This window comes from Sander vitreus, chromosome 15, assembly GCF_031162955.1.
Source record: "Sander vitreus isolate 19-12246 chromosome 15, sanVit1, whole genome shotgun sequence".
Classification (NCBI taxonomy): Eukaryota; Metazoa; Chordata; class Actinopteri; order Perciformes; family Percidae; genus Sander; species Sander vitreus.
In genome coordinates, this window is record NC_135869.1 from 7604035 (window position 1) to 7617459 (window position 13425).

General features: G+C 40.1%; 1 protein-coding gene across 5 annotated transcripts; it reads right to left on the bottom strand.

Moving 5' to 3' along the window:
- Nucleotides 1–1163: 1163 nt before the first annotated feature.
- amdhd2 (amidohydrolase domain containing 2) lies at nt 1164–12880 on the bottom strand. Of its 5 annotated transcripts, none has more exons than XM_078269769.1 (12): nt 12809–12880; nt 11019–11146; nt 10265–10401; nt 9756–9895; nt 8711–8765; nt 6934–7146; nt 6690–6778; nt 5965–6109; nt 5379–5486; nt 3353–3421; nt 2871–2972; nt 1164–2783 (listed from the first exon to the last, which is right to left on the bottom strand). In XM_078269769.1, the coding sequence occupies exons 2-12, from the start codon at nt 11099–11101 to the stop codon at nt 2704–2706; spliced, it is 1221 nt and encodes a 406-aa protein (XP_078125895.1). In that variant the 5' UTR covers nt 11102–11146; nt 12809–12880; the 3' UTR covers nt 1164–2703. The 5 variants fall into 5 exon arrangements, with proteins under 5 accessions (XP_078125895.1, XP_078125896.1, XP_078125892.1 ...); XM_078269770.1 differs by having other exon boundaries at nt 11019–11143; nt 12809–12860; XM_078269766.1 differs by having other exon boundaries at nt 11019–11143; nt 12511–12851.
- Between the last annotated feature and the right edge of the window lie 545 nt (nt 12881–13425).

Consider the following 13425-nt stretch of genomic DNA (forward strand, 5'->3'; position numbering starts at 1 on the left):
ATCATTACGATTTTATGCATGAATATTCTCATACCTGGTTAAACGAAGATTTTCTACGGGCCATACTGACCTGAAGACATGCACATAATCATGAAAACACGCAGAGATACAGCCACACACATTATTTAACACAGATCATTTATTTTTATAGATAAGGGGTTCGCAATATTTCAATTTCACAAGCATGACAAAAAGATCAAACTACTTCAAATTGACAACAAAACAAACTGTAACTTAAAAACCACATGAATGAAAGACGTGGGCAGCTGCCCTCTCCTGCTGATTCATGAAACCTCCGCCTTCCTCTCCTCCATCATAGTGCGCTGGACTCTGAAGCCCGCAGTTGAACGGCACTTCATCCCGGAAGGAATCATAAAGTCACTGTTCAAAATGTTCATGCCCCACTCTTTTTTTCTTGTGTCATTTTCTGCTGATTGCCAGCAGCCGTATTTGCGACAGACGGAATTTTGATATGTTGTCCCAGGACATTGTCCTGTGAGACTTACAGCGACACTATTATAGAAACATAATAATCTTCTATTTCAGTGTTAGGATTCAGATGGGTTGACTCGGAACTGTGAATGATATTTTCTTACTACTCCAAAAAATCAATTCTAGTGTCAAATCATAACAGATGTTATCTCAGGACACTTTTCAGAAAGTGGGGTTCGGGGACCCCAGAAGTCCTTAAAGGGGATCCAGGGGGTCCCCAGCAAAAAAGGAGAATAGTATTTAGTAAAGCGTTTACTATAATTTCACCCATAAGAAACACAAAAATATTCGGAATTAGTTATCGGATTGGAGGTGTGTCTACAACATCGAAATGTAATCTTATTAAACGGGACAGATCATTCATGTTAAAGTCAGATCTAACTCACGATGGAAGAAGTCCGCAGAATAATCACCGGCACACTGCTGCAGACGCTGATGTCTCTCAGGAACTTCATCTCTCGGTTCGATGTACAGCTGCGCCACGAGGAGCCTCACGGACTGGTTCTTATCATTTCAGGGGCCAGAGAGAGGCTCGCTGTGATATCCATCACTAGACTGCTCATGTTGATGTTCAACACCAGAGGAGCAGAGTAGCAGAGTGAACCACCACCACAACAACAACAAGGAAATGCACGGCCCGCGTGTATGTAGATCAGACTACACAGTTTAACTAAGATACACAACTTTAATATTTAAAACAAAAACAAACTCCACACATCACAAGTAATACAAAATGCGCCAAAGTGTTCCGGCTAGTTTTACGCACGGGAAATAGGAAGCTTTGTGTAGATGATCAACTATACATACACTAATGAATACACAACATAACGTGAGATACCACTGACGGACTGATAATACCAGGACAGCTGCACTCACCTGCTGATCCATGTAAAAATGCCTGTGTATGAACCAGCAGCAGTTACGCACGGCCCACAGACGTCTCCAACAAGGGGCTTATGAGCTAAGGTCCAACCACAACTTACTTTTCTTGAATATTTGTGATCTTAAACGATACGTGCTGGTATTTCCAGTATTGGGTATACTGTAGGCACCCTGTGGGTTATGGGGCGCCAAATGTAAAAAAATCAGATAGCTGATATGTTTTGATTATTTAGCTCACTTTCTTCAAATTTAGCTCATTTTCTCACATTTGAGACAGAAATTCCTGTATAAAATGTTACTTTTATAAACATATTGTGGAAAATTGGGTAACACTTTACAATAAGGTACACAAAAAAGTAGGTAGCTAATGATTAACGAATGAGGAATGAAGTTAGTTAATGAGTAGTTACTGATCGACTGTGTAAAGTGCAACCTTGATGTACTTGTACTTTACTTTTCATTATATGCAATTTTAGAGCGAAATATTGTACTCATTAGTCATATTAAGCTGTTGCATAATAATAAATAAAAGCAATGCTTTTAACCAGTGGTTCCCTTACAAATGCCATGTCTAGTGGGGGCTGCTTGTCATGTTTTAGACGACTATCAGTTGTTAGCAGCAGTTCCACACGAGAGTGACTTACATACAGTATGACTTCTATAGTATACATGAACTGTAAATCATGCACAAACTACAGAACACGCACAACAGAAATCCACCCAAACAGATGAAATAACAAAAGTAAATGTTATTGCTTAGAAGAGGAACAATTACAGTAACATTCAGTGAAAGTTGATTCATTTAGTTTAATACCAAAATGTTTCCCTTTAAATCACATATGCGTAAAGAGTGAAAATAAAATAAACAGTACAGCATCTGGAAGCATAAAAACCTATTGCAGTAAGTTCATCATTTTTCATTAAACCCTTAATATGTCAGAATACAACTCAAATCTACTTACATTCAGATAAAGGTACTATGAATTAGATTCAGAGTTCAATTGCTGATAGTTGATTTACAGATGCTTAAATGAAAAATCTTATTTGTAAAAGAAAAGCAAAGACAGCCAACAAATCTGTAGCAGTTTTGTGAGGCTGTAACACACATTACGCTCCGTACAAACAATATTTCTGGGTGAACAACTTTGCTATTCTTAGATCTAGGTCCATCCTCTGTACGGTGGCCTTTTTAGGACATCTGAAGCCTCGTTGTTTCAACTTACCTGGCATGTTCTAAATGCAAAGCATCTGTGTGTTCTGATGAACTAAAACATTCAACAGATTTGTGGTTCTGTGTATAACAGCGTCCCGTAAAGGCTTTTGCTTCTTCTATGGTCCTTTTCTCCAAACCTCCTCTCCAGATATAAAGGTGGCTTCGACGTTGAGAGCGTCATCGAGCAAAACAAGGTCTGCGAACACAGTCAGGGTAAACACAATTAGTGTTTCGGGCCTATGCGTGGCAGAGATGGGGATTCTTTTATGCAGTAAATCCTGACCTGCGTCTGATCCGTAGTCTAGGTTTCCCTTCTTGTGGCTGACACCCAGAAGTTTGGCAGGATGGAGCGATGCAGCTTCCAGAGCTTCCTCTACACTGCAGCCTGTTCATAGAAAACATGGTGGAGTTGTTGTGGAAGTTAGGGGTTAAATAACTGGGATTTAGATCCTGTTATGCAGCTTAAATTCTCTTCTAACTTCTGCAGGATTCTGGGATTTTCTGTGTTTTAAAATACTGAAGAATACTGTATATCGTGGAAGAAAGACGCCCTCTCTAAAGCAATGTTATTTTATGATACATTATATGCAGTTCTGGTTTTGAAATCCTTTAAAAAGGCAAAAACTCTCAGGAAGTCTTGGGAAAAGAGAGATATATATTTCCAGGAAGTGATCATTTTAAAATTCCCAGGAAAACTCTTGACCCTACACAAAGGACAAGAGAGTAGTAAAACCCCACGTATTATTTGGTTACATTTAAACTCACCTGAAGCATGTTTAAAGTGGCGTACACACATGTCCATCGTGGCAATGCTGCCGCAGAGCGTCTTAGTGCCTAAAAGAGAGAAAGAGTTCAAAACACAGAGGTATCAATTTAAGCTCACATTACATGACTTTCACAGTGGTCGGATCACTGCACTATCCACACTTCACAATTTGCTGTTTTGTAATCTGGAGCCTTTGTTGTAATCTCTGTTGTGGTTTTCACAATACCTGATTGAGCGGCGACAAGGGAGAAGTGACACGGGACATGACGTGACACCATGATGAGCGAGGCGGGATTTGGTTCCAAAAATGGATGTCTGCCAAAAACAAGCGCTGCAAGTTGTTGGTGGCTGATATGCAGCAATAAAACAAAGAAGAAAAAGTAAAGAAGGGTGGGGGCATCACCCTTCTTTACTTTTTCTTCTTTATTTAGGGGTGTCAAACTAATTTTAGTTTATGGGCCACATCCAGACCAATTTGATCTCAAGTGGTTTCGGACCAGTAAAACCATGATGGGTCATGAGGAGTCTGGTGCGGAACATTAGATTCCTTGAGCACTGAACGGTGCTGTGAACACACCAAGCACACTGGCTTCCCATTTACCTCTGTGAAAGAATAGAGACTGGTCCATTTTCTATGAAAACCTGACACCTCTGTGTCTACTTTTCTTCTTTTGGACAAAGACATGTTTCATGGCCGGCTCCTGCTTGAACAGCAGCCTACACTTGACAGTGTGTAGCCTGTATGTTAGCATGAGGGATAGCGTATCCAGCATAGGGACTGCTAATCTCATGAGGACAGTGCCACCTTCAGTTGACAGATAGAAATAGCACTGCATTTTATTGCTAAATTGGAATTAATGACCTGCAGTTTTTACACTTTGTAAAGTCATCCAGTGGGCCGAATTGGACCCTTTGGTGGGCCGGTTCTGGCCTTAGGGCCGTATGTTTGACAGTTTCCATGCACCTTTACTATTTGTAGCCGGTTTCCTCGAGGTGCAACAACAACAACTTGTTGCAAATGCAACACATAAGTCATTTTCACATATGAACTCCAGACAATGTCCGAGGAGTAAGGTTCTGACATTGTCCGAAATTTCCATTTCACACATGTAGCACACAATAGGAGATGTATACGTGTCAGACACATTCTCACTGGAAATACTACGTTTAGATAAGGTAAAAGGTGGTGCCTGGGTAGAGTGTGCAGGAGGCAGGACATGGTGCGGGTTGCAGCGCTGTCACAGTGCCGGGTCGTAATTTGGTCATAAACAATCGAGTCTCTTGCTGTTTTAAAAAAAATTAAAAGTCCTTTTAATGTCCGGTCCAAATGATTGGGACATACAGCTCCTCCGGGTAATGTCTAGATAAGTTCAGGGTTGCAGTGCATGTGTGTAGGGTAGGGATGTTGAAATTAATCATTGCATCGTGATGCGGACCTGGACGATTCTGCATCGATGCAGTGACAGACCATAATCGATTATTGCCTAATGATGTTACTTGTTGATTTTCCGGTCGCTACTTCTTTTTTTGCCTTTTGCCTGTTGTCTGCTGTGTTCAGACTCCCTACTTTCAGGAAGTGTCTTTTTGAAGAGCAGATACAGTTAAAAGGGGAGTTCATATATATCCGACTGCTTGTATTTGTTGATGAAAACCATGTGTAGCAATATATAATAATATTGAGGAGGTGACGCATCGTGACGCATCGGGATATCAAAATGATTCAAATTGTTGACAGGTCCAGATATTTCGCATGCTAGATATCTGGGATGGGTCCACGAGGCAGTGGCACGTGCGTCTTTGAACAGTTCACACAAAGCACCCGAGAGCCGATTAGCGAGCTGATTTGCCTCTGATGTGGGAATTTTGTCGTGGAGCTCCAAAACCCTGTCGGCAGGTGGAAAATCAGGACCAATGTTGTGTAGTGTGAACTAGGCATGAAGCTATATTTGTGTTACCTCCATACAAGCATCACAATTAAATAGAAAATGTATTGATATATTTCAAAACTGAAGAAAAACTTGAGACCTGCAACGTAAGCGTGGAGACCCTGGATCTCAATGACCTGCTGGCCCAGAGTGTGACGCCCGGGAGGGAGACCCATCGCTGTGATCGCATCCGTCACCAACACCAAACCTGGAGGCGCAAACACATATCAAAAGGCATCAGGTTAATTTATTTTGAACGTGTTTTAAAAAAAAAAAAAAAAAAAAAAAAAAAAGATAAATAAGAACATGTATATTTCAATACAGGCAAAGGGAAAGCAAAGAAATCCTCAGCAAAAATATCTTTCAAACTGATTGTTAATGATTCAAATAGGGATTCCCATGTTCAAAAAGGAGTAGGAAGAGGTTAAAAAAATGTTCTGGTCCTACTGCCTTTTTCTATTTTTGTGCTTTAGTTAAATACAAAACAATTTAGTTCTCCACTTATTTATATATGGATACATACACATAGTATGCATGCATACTTGCACGCACAGATACACATGTATACATACATGCAAACACACATACATATACACGTTTTTCTTTTGACCACAGGAAGTGACATCAGGACTTTGGCTGTCTGTAGTTCAGTACTCTTTCCATCGACAACAACAACCTCCACGGACCTGAAGGGTGAGCTCTGTGGGCGATGCGTAGGGCCGCAGGGTTAGTGTGGATCCCGTCAGCTATCATGCCGTAGTAGACTGTCCTGCCTGCAGGAACCTGGTCACTGGTCAGGAGACCCACTATACCAGGGTCCCGATGGTGGAACTGGATCACAACACAGCAAAGAGAAAAGCAGATGCTTTAGGGAGGGAGGACTGGCAGTTTGACTCCCAGACGACCCCCCTTCATACAGTCTAAGCATTGCACTGAACTGCACCTCCACTCTACAAATTGTCTCATGATTAGGGGTGGGAATCACAGGGTACCTCACAATACAATACGATACATGGCTCATGATACAGAGAATATTGCGATACAGCAATTCTGTATTGCTAGACAACCCTATAATGATACATCACAATATTGTAACTATGACTACAAAATGCCCATTAAAAAAAAAAGGTTCTCTCTTTTTTCCTGCAAGATCAAAGTCTTCAGTCTGTAAATAAAAAACTACAGAACTAAATAGCAACTGTGGGTCCAGACTTTGGACTTAAACGTGGCTGGGGGTATCTGTTATTTTCCTCAAAGTGCTGTCAGCTATCCTGTTGAAAACCTCTTCCTCTTCGGCTCAAGATTGTTTTTACCTTTTCTTCTAAACGTAATTCTTAAGATCATGCAGTGAAATGTTATGCGCTGCATTACAATTATTATTAGATACAGGCTCTGAGAATCCGACACTCACAGGCAGCATAGCGTTAAAGAGGTGAGTGATGAAGGAGGCTCCGTGATGAACAGCCTCCTCAGCCTGGGACAGGTTGGCCACAGAGTGACCTACATGAGGGAAATAGTAAATGAGTCAGAGGTGTTCGCAGATAAATACACTTAACAGAACTTCATTGTGTTTTTTCTTCAATTTAAGGTGTAAAAGAAGCTTTAAAAAAATATATATATATATTTGGGGATATGAGTGAGTAGATGGTGCTCACCTAACGACACAGTGATGCCCCTCTGGCAGAGCTCCTTCACCACCGATTGGCTGCCGCCCAGCTCGGGAGCCAGTGTCACCATGGCAATGTTGTCCAGGCTACCATAGGCCTCCATCAGGTCCTCGATCCCTCCAGACTGGAAGGTCCGGAGAAACTGCTCCGGGTGAGCTCCTTTCTTCTCCACGCTGATGAACGGGCCCTCCAGATGAAAACCTGCAGATATATACAATATAAATATAGATCTACCAATTGTAGATCTACCACAATAAGTCTGCCAATTGTGTGTGTTTATCACAGCCTGATATGTCTTCTTCATGTGTGCCATAAAAACATCATTGAGCCACACTGTTGCACTGACACACACACACACACACACACACACACACACACACACACACGAATGATGTACACATGTATATCATTCTGTATTTAAGGAGACTTGAAACTAGCGATTGAGGCCATAAAGTCATTATGAAGATGTTTGCTGAGGTAATACGTAATAAGTAGGATTATTTTCTCATAGACTTCTATAGAAACACTTCTTTTTGCATGGAGTGGTTTTGCCCCCTGCTGGAAATGAGATAGAATGCATGTTTAAGGCACATCTGCACTGGCTGCTTCATCATCATCATCATCATCATCATTATTATTATTATTATTATTATTATTATTATTATTATTATTATTCAGCCTATGGTTTAAACACTTGAGTAATACAATACAACACATCATCTCTGTAGCGTCCATGCTGTTTCCACATTACGACTTAAAGCTCGTCCGTCAAGCTTCTGAAGTTTGCGGACGACACCTCCCTCATCGGACTCATCTCTGATGGATGACGAGTCCGCCTACAGGTGGGAGGCTGACCACCTGGTGACCTGGTGCAATCAAAACAATCTAGAGCTCAACGCTCTAAAGACAGTGGAGATGGTTGTGGACTTCAGGAGGAACCCAGCCCCACCTGCCCCCATCACCCTCTGTGGCTCCACAATTGACACTGTGGAGTCTTTCCGCTTCCTGGGAACTACCATCTCCCAGGACCTCAAGAGGGAGCTGAACATCAGCTCCCTCGTCAAGAAAGCACAACAGAGGATGTACTTCCTGCGGCAGCTGAAGCAATTCAACCTGCCAAAGACAATGATGGTGCACTTCTACACAGCCATCATTGAGTCCATCCTCACATCCTCCAAGGGCAGACTGCAGCGTGTCATTCGTGTCAGCAGAGAAGGTGATTGGCTGCAATCTGCCGCCGCTCCAGGACCTGTATGTCACCAGGACTCTGAAGCGAGCTGGAAAGATTGTGGCCGACCCCTCCCACCCCGGGCACAAACTCTTTGAGACACTCCCCTCTGGCAAGAGGCTGAGGTCCATCATGACCAAAACCTCACGTCACATGAACAGCTTTTTCCCCTCCGCCACTAGCCTTATTTACAAGGCCCGGAAACCACCCTGACTCTCCACCCCTGGCTCTTCATGCCACTGTTCTCTCTCTGCTGTAATGCTCTTTATTTTTTATTTCTATCTTTATTTTTAATTTCATACATACTGTGTACATTTATTTATATTGTTTATACCTATCTATCTATCCATCTAGAGAATGTGTGACGTGCACCAACACCACCAAACAAATTCCTTGTATGTCTTAAAAAACGTACTTGGCAATAAATCCCTTTCCGATTTCTGATTTCATGAACACATTGAAGTCGGAAGAATGACTTCCCAACTGGGGAAATGGGACTATCCCAGGAGCACTTGAATGCACCATAACTAATCTTACCAAGAACTCCAGCTCCATGCTCTCCTCCATCGCTAACTTTGATCTGAGGAAGAACCTGAAACACACATTTTAGTTACGGGGGGGATCAATGACAGATTGTATGTGCAGCAGCTTCATCTCACAAATAATAAAAACCAAGAAAATCCTTTTTAAAAAGCAACATTACTCTGAAAAGCCAACAGTGACACTTATTCATTAAATACAGTGCGAGAACAGTTTGATGGTCTGTACAGTTCACTGCTTGAAAAATGCGTGGCGTCTGATCTATTTGTGGAAGTAATTAGTGTCAGACAGCAGCTAATTAGACAACCTCATGTCTGTGTGCTTTACTGATTTAATCCTGTCATTATTTACTTTTTTACTTTAAATTAGAGCTGCAAAGATCATCCGATTAATTGACAACTATTAAATTAATAGCCAACTATTTTGATAATCCATTCATCGGTTTGAGTCATTTTTTGGATTCCAGCTTCTTAAATGTGAATAGTTTCTTCTCTCCTCTGCGACAGTAAACTGAATATCTTTGAGTTGTGGACAAAACAAGACATTTGAGGATGTCGTCTTTGGGCTTTGGGAAACACTGATCCACATTTTTCACCATTTTCTGACATTTAATATTTGTTTTCTGACAGATAATAATCGACAGATGAGGCTAGATATCGTCTTAACATTTTGGATATCGTAATATCACGCAAGTGTTGTCTTTTCCTGGTTTTAAAGGCTGCATTACAGTAAAGTGATGTCATTTTCTAAACTTTCCAGACAGTTCTAGCTGTTCTATTATTTGCCTTTACCCACTTATCATTATATCCACGTTACTGTTAATTATTTATCAAAAATCTCATTGTGTTAATATTTTGTGATGCACCAATTGTCAACACTACAATATCGTCGCAATATTGAGGTATTTGGTGATATTTGATTTTCTCCATATCGCCCAGCCCTACATGCACATGTAAATTCTTCTGTCTTCCGTCTGTCTGGAGCCTGATGTGGACTAAGGAGAAGAAACCTGAAGTATTGATTGTATTGGTGTTGGTGTTACCTTGTGGTAGACAGCGGGAGGCGAGGTGACCAGAGTGGGACAGAAGGACGTCACGCCGTGCTGCAGGATCTTTTTGGCCACAAAAGAAACTCCACTGCTGACGTTGTCGGAGGCCTGAGAGAAGTCGATGCCGTATCCTCCTGCGGGGAGAGGACAGACTGCTGAGGACATGTTCCAGAAGATCGATTTCCAACAACACAGAACAGATATTTATGTCCGGCCCAAAAACTAGACTGAGAAACCTGGTTAACTCACAACATGTGTTTGAATTTTATAAACAACCTACTGTTCAGCTGTGGAAATCATTTACGTTTATAGCAGGACGATAGTTGCAGTTTTGTTAATTGGAATCTTTGGGCAGATTTCTTTTATTTGCCAATATTTTCTCGATGATTATATTATTAATCATTTGGTCTGTAAAATGTCAGAAAACAGTGAACAATGGAAAGGAAAGTTGTGTTTTCTCCAAACAAGCGTCCAAAACCGAAATGTGTGTGTGTGTGTGTTACCATTGATCTGAACGTCTATAAAGCCCGGGGCGATGATGCTGCCTTCACAGTCCACACGCTTGTCGGCATAACCCTTCTCATCAAAAAACAGCTTCTCTGGATCTAAAACCTTTCCTTCACGCACCCACAGGTCATCTCTACACACACACACACACACACACACACACACACACACACACACACTATAGTAGATAGTATTTCTACTTTACTACATCTCAGAGGTGAATATTTACTAGTATATTTAATAGTACTTTTTACTCTCCATTTGTCTGACAGCTTCAGGTACTTTTCAGATGACAGTTTTTTCCCCCCCTTCCTGTCTAGTGACAACAATGTTTCTCCAGATGTGTTGATTTTAAATGTAACATTAATAAACTGAAGAATGAAGTGTTCCTTTATGTGTTGTGAAAAGTCTCATACCTCTTAATAAGCTACATAAACTCTTTAAAAAGCCTTTTTGGATCAGCTGATAAATGCATCATCACAAAGCTAGTTTTTCTGACACCATGAAAAGTGGACTTTTTAGAGATACAGAGTTCTCACAAGACAGCGACGCTACATACAGTACATATGATGATCTTATAGAACATGATGCATTGCTGTAGACTTAACTACCAAACAGTATATAAAGGAGTTAAAATGAGCACAACCTTAAACATCTACAGCAGTAAAATGCAACATACACATTAAATCAGGGTAATATTAATCCGGGAAACACGTGTCTGTGTGTGTGTGTGTGTGTGTGTGTGTGTACCTCTGCAGCCGGTGGTCTCTCAGTATTCTGCAGTTGATGAACTGAGTGATGGCAGCGTCAGACACTGACTTGTTAGACGGCATGTTTTTCTCTCAGCAGACGAGTGGAGACAAACTCCGTCCTCTCTGCTTCAGAAGACGCAGCAGAATAAATCAAAAGTTCCTCTCTGTTACACAAGCAGAAATGTCACCTAAACTGTCAACACTGTCGGTTTTTTGTTACATTAAACAAAGCCTATTATTACTTTGTTGCCACGACACCCGGGCTGCAACTAGAAATTACATGAATTAATCGTGATAATCGATTAAGGTTTTTTTTCCAAGCAAAATTTAAAAAAGTGCCCCTTAATTTAAGCTTTACAGTTGCCACCATGTTCTGCTTTTTCTTTGTCTGATGTGATTATACACTAAATATTTAGAGCAAAAACATATTGGGAATTTTTTTACAAGCATTTTTCAAAAAACAGGAAATAAGTGGTTAAAGAAGTACTCAGGTCTTTTGCTTCAGTAAACATAGTAATATTACAGTATAAAAATACTTTGTTACAAGTAAAGGTCCTGCATTCAAAATCGTACTTAACCAAAAATATTAGCATAAATATACTTAAAGTACCAAAAGTAAAAGAACTTGTTATGCAGAATAACATACTATATTACTGGTATTAGAATTGTCAATGCATTAATGTGTTCATCACTTTAAGGTTGCAGCTGGTAAAGGTGGAGCTCATTTTAATTGCTTTATATACTGCTGGGTAGATTCATTAATCTATAATAATACATCATAATTTTTTCGTTGATTATATTTTGAATTAACAATCAGAATATGTAAAGTAAGTAAAGGTGTCAGACAAATGTAGTGCAGTAAAACGTACAATATTTCCCTCTGAGAGTTAGTGGAGTAGAAGTATAAAGTAGCATGAAATAGAAATACTAAAGTACAAGTACCTTCAAAATTGTACAATACTTGAGTGTCTGTGACTTTAAAGTGAAAAACGTCCATCACAATTTCCTAAAGCCCAAAATGATTTTGTCCAAGTAGGATATAGTAGTAGAAGTAGCAAATAATCACAATTAAGAAGATGTAACAATGAAATGTTTGTTTCATTTTGTAACCCTGGTGTGTGGAGCAGTTGAAAGTCATGCCTGGTGTACTCTCTTTTTTACTGACTACCATCACTGTCTATGATGCACCAGTATTAAATGATATCTGATATCTTATCAGTGTAGGAGGTGCAGCAGCTAACTTTGACCCCTGGTCTTCTTTATGCTCTCAAGGCGTTTTCTGAATGATGTTGCAATGAGCAAAATATATATGAATCTACTTTAATCGTCGTCTTTCAAATATACACGTATACTTTATACTTTATATATTTTCTTTCTATATTTTACGTATTTGGGAAACTATTACTTGTGGCTATTATCCATTATTTTCGTGAACATGCACTACGCCAAGTCAATTGAAGTCGTCCATAGCTCTGACCTACTTTACATACCTTGAGAGAGAAAGAAGTCAAAAGTCTCAAACTTGGTAGGATCCAGTTGTCAATGCGGCGTACATTAAATGCGCAATACAACACTTATTCCTGTACAATATAAACGTGTTCAACCGTTACTCCGTCGCTCTTCTTCCACAAAAATACAGGAGCAAGCTGCAGTAAACTAACGTATTTTTTCACCGAGTTCGGCGACCGTACATTCCGTGTTTCCCTTCATCTATTTTGACATTAACAGGCAAAATAAATGACTATACCAATGTTTTATGTTTTAAAAGTACTTGTCTCTTGTCGGTACCTGCTCCTGAATCCTTTTCAGCTGAGTCTGTCGATTACACAGGGAAACGGATGTCATGTGACAGGTCAGCTGATCAAAACACCAAATACTGTCCTTGCATTTACAGATGATGGATGCTGTAGTATTCAGACCCTTTACTTAAGTAAAAGTTCAAATACATTAATTTAAAATAGTAATTATAAAAAATAATAGCCTACAAATAAAAGCCCTGCATTTAAAATCCTACTCTGAGTAAAAGTACACAAGTAGGCTATTCTTAGTTGCATAAGGTAAAAGTAGAAAAGTACTCTTAGCTTCATGCAGTAAATGTACAGAAGTATTCTCAGCTTCATGCAGTTAAAGTACAGAATTATTCTCAGCTTCATGCAGTAAAAGTACAGAAGTATACTCAGCGCCATGCAGTAAAGTACATGTAGTGAAGTGTCTCTGTGACTGATATCTGATTCTATGTGACATTATTAGATATTAATACTGAATCATCAATGTGAGAGCAGCATGTTACTGCTGTAGCTGCTACTTCAACCACTTTAAACTATTCTACAGTTACATCGTTTAGTCCAGTGGTTCCCAACCTAGGACTCGGGCCCCTCCAAAGGGTCACCAGACAAATCTGAGGG

Coding starts and splice junctions, on each gene's coding strand:
- amdhd2 (XM_078269769.1), bottom strand. CDS start 11,101: ATGCCGTCTAACAAGTCAGTGTCTGACGCTGCCATCACTCAGTTCATC. Junction 6,110..6,689: donor TCTTTAACGCTATGCTGCCT/GTGAGTGTCGGA, acceptor GTTGTGATCCAG/TTCCACCATCGGGACCCTGG. Junction 3,422..5,378: donor TCTCCACGCTTACGTTGCAG/GTCTCAAGTTTT, acceptor TCTCTCTTTTAG/GCACTAAGACGCTCTGCGGC.